The sequence below is a fragment of the Heterodontus francisci genome, chromosome 7 (genome assembly GCF_036365525.1).
Source record: "Heterodontus francisci isolate sHetFra1 chromosome 7, sHetFra1.hap1, whole genome shotgun sequence".
In the NCBI taxonomy this organism is placed as follows: Eukaryota; Metazoa; Chordata; class Chondrichthyes; order Heterodontiformes; family Heterodontidae; genus Heterodontus; species Heterodontus francisci.
In genome coordinates this window covers 105,495,040-105,509,559 of record NC_090377.1, presented here as the reverse complement: position 1 = coordinate 105,509,559, position 14,520 = coordinate 105,495,040, and the positions used below count along the sequence as shown (strand labels likewise).

The window sequence follows — 14,520 nt, the reverse complement described above, 5'->3', positions numbered from 1 at the left end:
TTGCAGCGGGGGCGGGAAGGTGTTGGGAACAGCACCCTCCACCTCCAACTAAATTTTATGGCCCCCCCCGCCACCAGCCCGCACCTGTGGGTGCATGTAAAATTCCGACCAATACTCCAGCTAGGGCCAAGTTCTTGTTTTATTTAGGTTTGGCATAACTTCCCAGCTTTTGAACTCTAACCCTCTCTTTATAAAGTCCAGGATCCATGTGCTTTGTTAGACTGTCCAGCCACCTTCAAAGATTTGTGCACAAACACCAACAGGTTTCTGCATTCTTGCACCCCCTTTAAAATTGTACCATTTAGCTTGCATTGTCTCTGCTCATGCTTTCTACCAAAATGTATCCCTTTATACTTTTCTGCGTTGAGTTTCATCTGCCATGTGTCTGCTCATTTCACTAGCCTGTCTATGCCCTCTTGAGGCCTATTGCTATCTTCCTCACTGTTTACAACAGTTTCAAGTTCTGTGTCATCTTCGCATTTTGAAATTGTCCCCCATACCCCCAAATCCAAGTCGTAAATGCAAATCAAAAACATCAGTGGTCCTAGAACTGAACCTTGGGGAACTCTACTGTATACCTCCCTCCAGTGCGAGAAACATCCATTCACCACAATACTCTCTTTTCTCTCTCTCAGTTAATTTTGTCTCCATGCTGTTACTCCCTGTTTTAACCAACGGACCTTATTGATGCTCAGGCCTAGATCTAGAATCTAGTCTGAACACCGCAAATACTTTCCCACGTCTGAAAACAAATAATCTTGGCAAGAAAGCTTCACCAGAAAGAGGAAAGTAAACAGTACAGCAACAATATACCTCAAGTACTATGAGCCTCAATGCCTCTTTCTTAATGGCTTAACAGTACATAACCATGGACTGGCTTTTGTTCCGCTCATATTAATATACTGTTAAGTGTGGAATAAGAAAACGTCATCGGGTCCATTATATCCCTCAGCCAGCATTCGAATGTGAATTCAAAAAAACCCATTTAATATCCTGATTACAAATTTTAAATTGTTTCTTCCTTCAACTCAAAGATAAATTAAGTGACATTCTAAAATGTGTTACATTCCACATTATTCATCCTTGACTGGTTACATTCCAATGACATCTCTAGATTCCAACGATCTCAGGAACATTAATGACGGTTTAATGAAGGAACATCAAAAAAAAAGACCAACTGGTTATCTGCATCATTGCTGACTGTGAAACCTTGCTGTGTGAAAACTGTTCGCCATGTTTGCTTACAAAGCTTCTGCTCTCTCGACTCTATTTCTACTAAACTACTAAACTCTAACTTCCCTTCCTGGCTCCCATGTTAGCTGATATTGCTCATGGTTCTCTCTTCTCAGGGACTGTCCCCCTATTCTTCAAATCTGCTGTCATCACCCCTCTCCTCAAAAAACAAACTGTTGACTCCTCTGTCCTTGCAAACGACCACCCCATCCCAACCTCCCTTTCCTCTCCAAAGTTCTTGAATGTGTTGTGCCTCCCAAATCCGTGCCCATCTTTCCCTGAACTCCATGTTTGAGTCCCTCCAATCAGGTTTCCATTGTTGTTGTAGAAAGCAAAAGCTGTAACGTATACTCAGTGTAGTCAGTGCATGGAAAACAGCCAATGATTCAAATATATGAGTTATCCTTTAATATATCAGGTCTTATTTCACATTACTATGATTCCTGGCTCAAATACAAGCTAAGATTCTCAGGTTTGGCACCCCTAAAATAGATCAAAACAAATTGAAACTCCTTTATACATACTGGTAACCATGTCATGTTTCTATGGTAATTTTCTTCTGTTCCTACTGTGCTCAATCCTTCAGGTTCAATACTAGGTTCACTGGTACTCCAGGGGCTACCTGTTAAAATAGGGATAAATTTTAAGTACAATCTTTTCACACTAAATGCACCCATCATTTACTTGCTTGAAGATACATATATGTTGAGAAATTACCAATGTCAGTAACAGTATCATGGCTTTGAGACAACAGAACCTCTTCATTTTCTGACTCAGAGTCCTGCCGTGAAAGCTTTGTACTCTTCAAACTGCCAGCTCGGCGTATGCTTGACAAGGAACCACCCTTCTTTACTCGAAAACTTCGTGCCCCCTTTATTTGAAGTAGACGGGAAACTCCTGGTCTTACTTTTCTAATAGGTCCTAAGAAAATGAAGACTACACGTCAAAAATGGCAGTACGAATGACATGACATCTTACATTAAAGGCAAGTAAACTACAAATTATTTACCAGTTTTGATAAGTGAACTTCGGACCAGTACAGTAACTATTCTTTGGATTAAGTGGGATTTTACAACTGATCGGGATGGGAAGTAATTTTGGACTTCGATCAGAATTGTTCTAAACTCCAGATTAAAAATAAAAGTGACTTCAAATCCCTAAACCATAGCCGATGTGAAGAAGGAATCATATTAGTACCATCTAAAACAAAATCAATGATTCAGATGACTATGTTAAAATAATATTGGTTTTACTTCAGTTGAATTATACTTAATCTCGCTTCTGATTGCATAACTGGTGCAATTGGCCAGGGGCTAGAACAGAGCAACATCTGTGAGGGAGTTAAATTAATATCAAAATATAATAGTGTATGAATTACCATTTATGATATCAGGGAATCCACATTTAACATATTTGTAAAAAATTCCTTTGTTCAACAACAACTTGCATTTTATGTTCTGCCTTTAACATAGAAAAAACATCTCAAGGCGCTGCACAGAAGTGTAAGACGACAAAAATTACCAAGGAAGAGTGACTAAAATTTTGGTCAAGAGATGGGATTTAATGCTGTGGGTGGGGGTGCTGTTTAAAGGCAGACAGAGTGGTAGAGCGCATAAAAGATTTCCAGAAGTTCCAGAACTTGGGCCTAGATTGTTGAAAGCATGGCCATTAATGGTGGGGCGAAGGGATTGGGGGATACACAACAGACCAGAGTCCGAGGAACACAGAATTCTTATAGCGTTATAGGTCAGGAGAAGGCTATAGAGATAGGAAGGGGTGAGGCCACAAAGGGATTTGAACACAAGGTTGAGGATTTTAAATTGGAGACATTGGGGTCCAGGAGTCAAGGTAGGGCAGGAAGCACAGGGTGCGACCGACAGAGGAATAGAAAACTGGTTGCAGAGTTTCAGATGAGCTGAAATTTATGGGGGGTGAAGGTTGGGACAGCAGCCAGTAAAGCATTGGAATAGTAAAGTCTGCAGGTGACAAAGGCATGGATGAGGGTTTTGGCAGCAGCTGCACTGAGGGACAGAGATGTACAATGCTACAGAGGTGGAAACATGTGGCCTTTGTGGTAAAGAGAATAAGAAAAAACAGTTCAAGGTCAAATAGGATGCTGAGATCGCAAACAGCCTGGTTCAACTCAAGAGGGTGGCCAGGGTGGAGACAGACTTGGTGGCAAGGGTAGAGTTCAGGCAGGTCTTACCAATAAATTGCAGCTCCTTCACATGTGGGCTGGAATTTTACGGTGGATGGACAGGAGCCGGATTCTGACGTGAAAGTCGGTGACGAACCCGCTTCTGCCTAGTCTGGGGATCCGCCCCGCATTTTACGGGTCCCCGGGCTTTAATTTCCCGAGGCAGGACGTCCACGCACTTGAGGGAGGAAGTCCTGCCCCAGTGAGCTGCTGGCCAATCAGCGGGCCGGTGGCTCTAAGTCCCAGCAGCGCCACCAGGAGCGGTGGCCACTGCTGGGACTGCAGCCCAGCCTACGCTATGGATCGAAGAGGGAAGGTAATTAGGGGCATGCCTCACCAGGGGGATCGGCCCTTCTCTGGTGAGGCTGGAGTGGTCTTTTGGGGGGAGGGGAGTGTCTTGGGTCCTGGGGATGGGTTGGGAGGCGGGGGCAGCCCTTAATCAGGCACCCTGTGCCCGACTGCTTTGCACCCCGCCCCCTCCCTCTCCCCTGGGCACGGAAAGGCCGGCAGCTATTGCTGGGCTGCCTTTCACATCCCCAGCACACCCGCTTGTCATGGGTAAAATACCGTGGAGGTGGGCGACAGCCCTTAAGTGGCCGTGATGTCAGACATGATGGCTGACAAGATTGAGGCAGTGGAAGAGTCAAGAAAGGTGGAGGAGTGGTAGAGCTAGATATTGCCAGCAAAAATGCCAGCCAATCACAGGGTTGGTAACTCAGCAGTATCGGACGCACCACCAGGAGTGGTGGCCACTGCTGGTACTGCAGAGGCCTCGGACCCAGGCTTAGCGCTGGAACCCTGGAAAAGAGGTAGGTGAGGCGGGGTCACCAGGGCCAGTCTGGAAGGCCCCGTCGAGGGGGTGGTGTAGGGGTTGGACATTCGGTCCGGGTAAGGGAGTCCCAGGAAGGGAGTCCCAGGGGGTACAGTTGTTCCTGGTGAGGGTTCTCCATGGGCCACAAAATTTCCCACGAAAGAGGGATCCCCCCTACCAAGCTCACAGGGAGGGCACCCCATTTTCCAAGGGATCCTCCACGTGTGTTGGAGGCCCCCCGCTGGTAAGATCCTAGCAGTGGTGGGAAGAGGCCCTTATTTGGCCTCTGGGCGAGAGGCTGTCATCGGCCTATATCCCCTCACTCTGGGAGAATCGGAGCAAGGAATCCTGGCATCGGGTTCCGTAGTGGGCAATTCTGCCCCGATTCTCCAGCCTCCCCCCACCATGAAATCTTCCGCCGGGATGAGAACAAAATCCGGCCCAAAATCTTCGGATGATGTCACCGATGGGCAGCATATAGAATAGGACTCTAGAGTTAATGGTTTGGATGGAAAGAAAAGCTATTGCTAGAGATGCTCTGGCTTCGATTGGATATGTAAGAGTGGAACCAAATGAGGGCAGTCCCAATTAGCTAGCCAAGTGAGGAAGATGGTATGGTTGACGATGTCAAAGGTCAAGTTGGATGAGGATAGATAATGCACGACATTCACAGTCACCGAAGATGTAATTTATGGCTTTGATAGAGGCCATTTCAGTACTGTTGCAGGGACAGAAACTTGGCTGGAGAGATTCAAATATGGAATGCGGGAAAGTTGGGCACAGATTTGGGTGACAAAAAAAAGTTGAAGGGTTATTTTAGAGAAGGCAGAAACCCATTAAAATGCACTGGTTAAAGTTTACATTTTAATAATGAAAGAATGCCATAGAAATGCCTTTGGCCACGTTCATTTTCCAAAAAGTTATGTGGTATAGCCAATTTAAATTATTGTTCACACTTTACCAGATTTAAATCTATACTAATCTATACTGGTATAACAATGTCAGCATGATGAAAATCTATATTTTAAGATCAATCAGAATACGCATCCAATTTAGATGTATGTGGAGGTATCATGCATTGGTGTTTTTCTCATATTGATCTGCATTGCCACAAATATTCTGTATAATACAAGTTGTTAGTGCATTATTCTGAATGTACATGTTATACATAGATGAATATGAAACAGATATACAGAAGAAACAGTATTGCATTAGAACTGGCAGAAGTCAGCCTTAACATGAATAGATTATCAGCAGAATGCCTAGGGTATAGGAGTGCCTCAATTAACTGGAAATTCCAAGACCAATACCTGTTATATTCAGTGAGGTGAAGAACCTTTATGCCTGAAAGGTTGCAACTGCAAATAAAATGGATTTGAAAGACTGACTGCAAGATAAAGGGAGGAAAAAAGGTAACTGGAGACAAAAGTGAGGCAAATAAAAGTCTTTGGCCAAGAAATAAAGATCCGTAGTGCCACTGGAGACGGCACTAAAGAAGCAGGAGGCCCTCCAAGTGGAGCGCGCTGTTACTCTAGCTACTTCCGGCACGGACTACATGACATCACACATTGGGCAGGGTGCTCGAGCGGGCATCCCTGTGTATGCTGGAAGCAGCTGAACTGGTTCTATCATGATGTTACTCAGTCCTACCAGTTGATTTGACATTCATTTGCGAAGTGGACCAGGCAGGTCTAATCAATGTATTTGCTTGTCACTTACCAAAGAACATGCATTTAAGGGCCAGCCACCCAACTGGCAGGTAAGATAATTTCGAATAACATCTGCTGTTGCAAAGTTTCTGGAAGTACTGTGGAGTGTTTTTGGACTGTTGTGGTGAGTTCCTGGATTTGGCAGGGAGTGTTGCTGCATTCAGACAGGGAAGGTAGAGGTTTTGGTGACCTGTCCACATAAAGGCCCAAACAGGTATGGGACAGCAGTACGATAGGATGATGGAGCAGAGGGTATGGATAGGCAAGCTCTGCATAATGCGATCTGTCAAGTTGGAGCCAGATTCCTCCATGCACCTTGACAGTGACAGAATGCTGTCTGGCAGGCCAGCCAATGCACCCAGCATCTCAGTGTGTATTATCATTAGCATTCTTCAGTATGCTATCCCATCAAAGCCCTCACCCAAGTAGTAAAACTTATCTGAAACCTCACTCTCCAGTGAGCTGCAGCCTGGCTGCAGCCCGCACTCATGCACAGTGGCTCGCCATATGCTGATACTGCCTCTGAACTTGCCTTTAAGGCACGTGGAGTGCCAGTATCATGAGCTGGTTGTTCCAAGTGCCAGTTCTTTTCATAAGTGCTATGCTGTTGCTCTCTCTCTCGGGCAGGCAGACGGTCTTGGGTGTCTGAAAGCAGGAAATCAGAAAGGAGACGGTTGGGGCATGGGGCATGGGGCATGGGAAGGAGGTCCATGGTCACACCATCTGCAACTTGCTCAACATGCCAGATAGCAGGATGAGGGTGAGCTCGGAGATGAGAAGGGCAGGAACATACTGTCATCCTCAATGTTCTCAGTGATGCCAGATGCCCTTGGCTCTGTCGCAGCTGGCCCCATGATGCACAGAACCATCTCCTCCATAGGGCTGAGAAGATACAGGTGTCCTTGACCCCCTACCTGTTCTGCTCTGCTCCCTTCTATTGTGTGGCACCTTGTCCTGCAAGAGAGAGGGTAGAATGCCAGTGAATGTTTTGCACTCTGTTTGGCTGATGTGCCTGCCGTAGCTGAATAGCTGGAGGTATGTGGAAACAGTGGAGCTGGGTGTGAGGCTGACTGCATTAGGTGTGTGAGGGTGAGGTGGAGTATCTGGATGTTAGGCATGAGTCTTAAGTACCAGGGACTACTGGTGAGTGATAGGGGTGTGGTGCATTGAGCAATATGAAAGGTTGGTATTGTGGTGGGTAGGAGATGTCATATGACGATGCATTAACTGACCCAGACTGCCCAAGTGAGGTCATTGTGAGGTCCTCAGGCTAATCTCTGGGAATTGACCTGCTTGGTCACCTGTTCCCAATCCATCCTGTCCCACTGCAGAACCATGGCTTCTCTCCTCCTGTTCACCTCCATGACCTCATCCGTGAACCTGGGACCCCTCTCTCTGCCCTGGTTTTCCATTTTCCTTCTTCAGATTGCAGCAATAGTATTCATCAACAGCCTCCTGTGATTCAATGCAGATTCCCTTTAAGAGGGGTACTGCCTGTACCATGTGCTATCAGGACACGCTGCTCAGCCCCCTGCTGAACATTCAACCAGCAGCTGCGCAGGCCCCACTCGGACCAGTCCTGCTACAATCAGGAAAATGAGGAGGCAGCACCAAATTTATGTGCTGCCTATCTCCACAGCAACAGGTACGGGCAGGTTGTGAATCATGAGCCCTGCGATCAAAAAATGGTGCATAACAATTTCTAGCACTTTTACTTCAATACTAGAAAAATATTGCAGGTAAATAAAATATTACTGTTAAGCACGAAAGCTACATGCAACTAAATGTAATTAGCTCCACTTCAATTAGCAGTGACAGGCCGATATGTTCAGAAAAATTGAAAATAAATCTGTGCAGTATCTAAGAGTAATGCTGTGCAGGACAAAAATGTTACTGCAGAAGTGTAATTTTGGTAATAAAACAGAAATATATTGACAATAATGCCTATAAGAACATAACTAAAATTTCATTAATTCTGTTTAGAGATTTTAAGATTATTGACTACCAAATTCTGAAAGGATACATAAAATAAGAAATTCTATACAAGACAGGACTCAAACGCAGGAGGAGTGAATTCAGGAAGAATGAACACAGAAAGCTCTTCAGATAACTTAAGGGAATTCTGAATGGCTACAACCCAGAGCAATGTGGGGGTGCAATTACTGTTTTTGCAGCAGTACGATCAGCAAACTGACAAAGGAGTCATTCTACTCTGTCAATTACGTCCAGCATAATTGCATAACATTATACAATCTCACCCCATCACCGGATATCTTGCCATTTCAAGACTTCTCATTGGCATAAACACCATCAGTAGACTGCTTCAGCAGATGTGCAAATTCCTCTGTAAGGTTCTCGGATATTCTGGCAATAGTCACAAAGCCAACCTTTGCCTTGTGTGACAGATGTGTCTCTATCTGCTTTTATGGACCCGGCTGCATGCTTGTGGTATCTCTGGGTAGATCTTTTGGAGGACTTGCTGACAGGTGATGGGTTTTCATTGCTTGACTATTCATCTCCCTTGGTTCCAAGTTTTCAAAGGCTTTCAATGACTTTCACTTGAAAGTAAGTTAATTATAGTCTTGTGGATTAACAGTATCCTGGCTTTTGAATGGATGCAGTGCAACTGAATGAGTGCAACTACTCTGTTGAGGTGAGCAATATAATCCAATTTATTACATGATAATACACATACACTGGAAATAAGGGCAGAGACTAATGTATGTAGGTCAATGATAGCTATAGAAATATGTAATATATGGAAAATAAGTAATGTGTGCTGTCTAAAGTAAATGTTATGAACAGTGCTTTCTAAATACTTTTATGATCCTAGTAATTGTTCAGAAAAATAAATAGTTTTCACTTACCCGACTGCTGTGTCTGGGAGAATGTTTCTCCTTAACTTGAATAGCATCACCATTGTTTCCTGTTCCATGCAATGCATTTTAGTTGCATTGAGCTTCCCCTGAATTCTGGAGCTTCTTTCTTGCTCCCCTTTGAGGTTAATACATTTTTTGCAGTCTTGTGACATCCTTCAAATTTATTGATTTTGTTTCTTATTTATATGTTTATCCCTCTGAAGTAGATATTTATTAATTGCTACCCAGAGGCAGACTCTTCATATGAGCTTTTCAATAATATATGCAATTTATATTCTGCGAAATAGGGTAGCCTTTGTTTTCTTTTCAACTCTATTCCACCAGTGTGTGCCATTCTCAATCTCAAATACTGAGATGATACCAACTAATTTTTGACTGAATATCTCATCTTCCCACTGGCAGTAAATTGAGCTGCTGCATTTTGCAAACTGCAGCACCCCCATCTGAGCAGTAAGTGAAGGATTATAACTGGGCAATTTCCTCAAGGGTCTTAATGTCCACCATCATCTAGTCCATTTTTAAGGCAGACGGTTTTACTGGTCTGGATACAAAGTAAAAGTAACTACAATGGGCAGTGATCATCAACCTTAATTATACTTATGGAAAGGTTGCAGTTGTTCTTTATTCAAACAGAAGCTTTATAAATAGTTATAAAAAATGATTTCAAAATCCTTTCCAACCTTTCTTCTCTTCACAGGCTGTATCTGATTTGAGAGTATGGCTGCTGCTGTGTAGTGAATCCTTCGAATCTTGCTCATCATCAATAATTCCTGCAAAACTTATTTTCCGTTCGTATCTATGCCGATCTAGTTCAGGATCGAGATGGAGTCTGCAGCTTTCCAAATCCTTTTGAAAAGAAATAGACATCATTCAGACTAACATGAAAGGTACTATTTTTAAAACTAGTAGTTAAAATTGAATGGAACGTGCTCATATTTTTGAAATGCATATGAATATATGTTGTGATTTAGGTAAAAACTACACGCAATTGGCCTTTGTTTTTGACCCTTCTGAGTATTTTTCTTCAATTTGAATATAGTAGTACATTTTGGGTAGTATTTGTTTCTGACACACTGGTTTGCTAACAGTGCTAATCAGTTGTTGATAATACTCACAACAAGAGGCTCAGCACGTGGTCGAGGCAAGCAAGGAAACGTTTCCCGGAGGAACGTCGTGATCTCTAGAAGAAGTTGGCATGCTGCCATCTTTAATGCAAATGGACAGCCACACTTGGTGGGATTAACAGTATCTGTCAAAAACATTAGAATGGTGAGAGGTCAAGAAATACTGGTTTTGAACAAAGAAGGTTAGAATAGTACAACACAGAAGGCCACTATTCAGTCTGTTTCCACTACCCTATCAAACATTGCATTCCAAATCCAAAAGTTTTTCCTCATGTCACCTCTGGTTCATTTGCCAATCACCTTAAATCTGTGCTCTCTGGTTGTTGACACTTCAGCCATTGAAAACAGTTTCTCTTTATTTCCTTTAGCTAAACCCATAAATGATCTTAAACATCACCTCTGCTCTAAGGAGAAAAACTGAAACTTTTTTTTAATTCTTTCACAGGATGTGGGCATTGGTGGCTCGGACAGCATTTATTTCCCATTCCTAATTGCCCTTGAGAAGTTGGTGGTGAGCTGCCTTCTTGAACCATTGCAGATCCATGTGGTGTAGGTACACACACAGTGCTGTTAGGAAGTGAGTTCCAGGCTTTTGACCCAGTGACAGTGAAGGATTGGCGATATAGTTCCAAGTCAGGATGGTGTATGGCTTGGAGGGAAACTTGAAGGTGTTGGCGTTCCCCTGCATCTGCTGCCCTATCCTTCTAGGAGGTAAAGGTTGCGGGTTTGGAAGGTGCTGTTGAAAGAGGCTTGGTGAGTTGCTGCAGTGCATCTTGTAGATGGTATACACTGCTGCCACTGTACGTCAGTGGTGGAGTGAGTGAATGTTGAAGGTGGTGGATGAGGTGCCCATCAAGTGGGCTGCATTGTCCTGGATGGTGTCGAGCTTCTAGAGTGTTGTTGGAGCTGCACTCATCTAGGCAAGTGGAAAGTATCCCATCACACTCCTGATTTGTGCCTTGTAAATTTTGGTCAGGCTTTGGGGAGTCAGGAGGTGAGTTACTTGCTGCAGAATTCCCAGCCTCTGACCTGCCATTGTAGCCACAGTATTTATATGGCTGATCCAGTTCAGTTTCTGTCAATGGTAACCCCCAGGATGTTCATAGTGCGGGATTCAGTGATGGTAATGCCATTGAATGTCAAGGGGAGATGGTTGGATTCTCTCTTGTTGGAGATGGTCATTGCCTGGCACTTGTGTGGTGCGAATGTAACTTTCCACTTATCAGCCCAAGCCTGGATGTTATCCAGGCCTTGCTGCATGTGGATACGGACTACTTCATTATCTTAGGAGTTGCGAATGGTCCTGAACATTGTGCAATCATCAGCGAATATCCCCACTTCTGACCTTATGATGCAGGGACCCGTCATTGGTGAAGCAGCTGAAGATGGTTGGGCCTAGGACACTACCCTGAGCAACTCCTGCAGTGATGTCCTGGAACTGAGATGATTGACCTCCAACAACCACAACCATCTTCCTTTGTGTGAGGTATGACTCCAACCAGTGCAGAGTTTTCCCCTTGATTCCCATTGACTCCAGTTTTGCTAGGGCTCCTCGATGCCACACTCGGTCAAATGCTGCCTTGATGTCTCACCTCACTTCTCCAATCTATCCACGTATCTGTAATCCCTCAAACCAGAAATATCTTTCCCCTTATAATCAGCACATATAAATTCATCATTATATCCTCTTCCCCAAAACCAGCATAAATACACTCATTGCTGTCTTACTAATTGTCTTACTAAAAAAAAGTGCATATGCATTCATCGCTACATCCATATTACCACAATCTCAGTTTACGGCAATCTGTTGCTCCAACATTGAAACTCCTCAAAAGGCACATATCTGTCCTGAAACAGCTAGCTAAAATAGGTTATCTGCTGAATAGACAGGCTACTTGATGAAATAATAAAAAATAAAACAAAGTCCGATGGCATCTTACCTCTATAAATGAACATGGACCACTTAAGGGCCTCAATTGCATAGACCACTTAAGGACCTCAAATGGTCTTTAGGTGGGAAGGCCGTCGCTGGCCTATCCCGCCCTTCACTAAATTACAATGCAAAGGGCCCTCTGCACCTGCCCCCCTCCCCACCTCCCATCGCACTTCTATGGTTTTGTGACTTCAGACTGGTATGAGGGTCTAGTTGTGAAGCCCAAGCCCGAGAGAAAACACAGCAGGGTAGAAAATTTGCACTTGCACAGGAAACTCTGGGCTAAAAATTGGATAAAGCCCATTAACAGGTATGGCAATCTCAATGCATGATTAACCTGCATCTGCTGAAAGTAATGCAGTCAGCACACAAACTTCCTGCTGCCTTCTCATTTCCATGATAGTGGCCTGCAGTTCAGCACTAAACATCATGCTGAGTTGGCTGCCACACAGGAGGGGCCCATATTCATGCGAGGCTAGCACTAATTAAAGACAGCTTGCCCTTCCAAAAGGGCAGGTGAATTCTGGTTGCAGAAGCTCATTAAACTAGTCAGAAAACACGTGGAACAGGAACAAACTGGGGTAATGGTGCAGCGGGCCAGAGAGAGGGCTCCTAGTTTCTCCAATGCAGCGCTGGAGGCCTTAATGCAGGAAAGGAGGAGAGAGGTGCTCTATCTGCAGTGGGCTAGGAGGTTCTCCAGACAGACAGTGCAAAGGCAGTGGGAGAAGATAGCAATGGAAATCAAAGCTAGCAGCCCAACCCCAAGGACCTGGATGCAGTGCTAGAAGAAGTTCAATGACTTTAAACATGTGGTCAACATCACTGAATGCATCTTCAAATTCCATATCCCAGTAACTGCACCACCAGTTTCACAGACTGCTCAATGCTCCACATCCCCATCACTGACCCATCAACAATTTCTAGCAATCAGGACTCATGCCTAACATTCATGCACTCTACCTGACCCTCAGACACCTACCACTGCTGCAATCCTCACACCCACATCTCACAGCTTTCACATACTACTACCTATTTAGCTATGAAAGGCATTCCCAAATGCATTGCAACACACTCACTGATATTCTTCCCTCTCTCTTGCCAGAAAAGGTGCCCCATGACAGAAGGTAGCAGTGCTGAACTGGTGGTAGACAAGGCCTCACCCCTTGGAGGAGACGGTGCTCAGCAGTACTGATGTAGCCATTACTAAGGCTGTGGTATGCAGTGTTGCTGAAGCCACCCAGAATGACGGTGTGTTCCTGCCTTCTGTACCTTTTGCAACCCCACTTCGTCCTCATTCCACAAGCTGGCAAGATGTACAAGCTGCAGATGGTATAATCATGCACCTCTTGCTTTCCTCCTATCCCCTTTCCCTTACCCCAACCCTCCCCTCATGCATTTGCGCTTTGAGATACCCAAGAACTGTCGCCTGGCCAACCAGAGGTGCCTGAGGATGTAGGCTCGGAGGAAGAGCAGACCTCTGAGGAAGAAGCACCATCACTTGATCTGACAGTTGCAGCCATCAGCTCAGATACTGCCACTATGTGCATGGTAGAGGGAAGTACAGAGGTGAGATCTGCATGTGGTAAGTCACCAGGCATGAGTGGGCTGCAGCCAGGCCACGGGGAAATAATTGCACGCATGCCAGCACCCCGGAGGGTGAGATCATGAACGTGTTTTGCTGCAGAGGACCCAGATGAGGACATCGATAAGGCGGCGTACAGGAAAAGGCTGATGGGCATGCACACAGAAATGTTTGGTGCATGGACAGGCCTACCAGAAAGCCTTTGACTACTTTCAAGGAGCATGGAGGAGTCTAGCTCCAATTTGGCATGGGGTTTCATGCAGAGCTTGGACCTATCCTTTCCAGCATGGAAGTGGTGACCTTCTTTACAGGCCCTAGGATACTAAGTGAATTAAGGGATGTGGGGATAATGCAGGAAGGTGAAATTGAGGTAGAAGATCAACCAAGATTGCACTGAATGGCAGAGCAGGTTCAAAGGGCCGAATGGCCTATTCAGCTTCTATTTCTTATGACACTTATAGACCCAGCCGTGATGCAGTGTCTTATGGCCGATGTCACAGTTTCCATTATAGCACTGACAGAAGCCATGCAAGGTCTGAGTGCTGGAAGTTCGGACTGAGATCATAAGATCTCTGCTTGTTGCCATGCAAGCCCAGCTTGGTGCCATGCAGGCTCAGACTGCTGCCATTATGGCTGCGAATAACAATGCTCAAAGGGGCATGCAGGCTCTCTCAGCAGATTACTAGGATTGCTGAAGCACTACCCAAGGGGAGTGGGAATGGCTCTGTGGTGCACGAACCTGCATTTCTCTCAGTATGACAGCATTCATGCTCCCAGCACTGCCATTCCGCCACAGCCCCTGCTGTTGCCTATCAGCCATCCAGACCACAATGCTGCCGCCCATATCAAGATGGTAGAATCTGAAGCTGAGCCTTCAAGGCCCAGAACTACTCAAAGGGGTCCTGCAAGGCCATCTGCAGTCTCCCCCATTTGACAGCAGCAGCCTTCCATCAGCCATGCTACTACCACTGGGTTGCCACTTCCAGGCAAAGGCCCCGCAACACAGGCACTAAGGGAAAGCACAAGGGTGAATAGTTGAGTAATGTACTGAT

The 14,520-nt window shown here is 45.0% G+C and overlaps 1 protein-coding gene across 1 annotated transcript in view; it reads right to left on the bottom strand.

Annotated features, from left to right (window-relative positions):
• Positions 1–14,520, bottom strand: part of LOC137372405 (protein unc-80 homolog) — a 500,647-nt gene that overhangs the window by 226,952 nt on the left and 259,175 nt on the right. Inside the window, exons 26-29 of the mRNA XM_068036292.1 lie at positions 9,945–10,078; positions 9,510–9,675; positions 1,951–2,154; positions 1,758–1,855 (exon numbers count right to left, since the gene is read on the bottom strand). Coding sequence (XP_067892393.1) covers positions 1,758–1,855; positions 1,951–2,154; positions 9,510–9,675; positions 9,945–10,078 — 602 coding nt within the window. The remainder of the gene's footprint in view (positions 1–1,757; positions 1,856–1,950; positions 2,155–9,509; positions 9,676–9,944; positions 10,079–14,520) is intronic.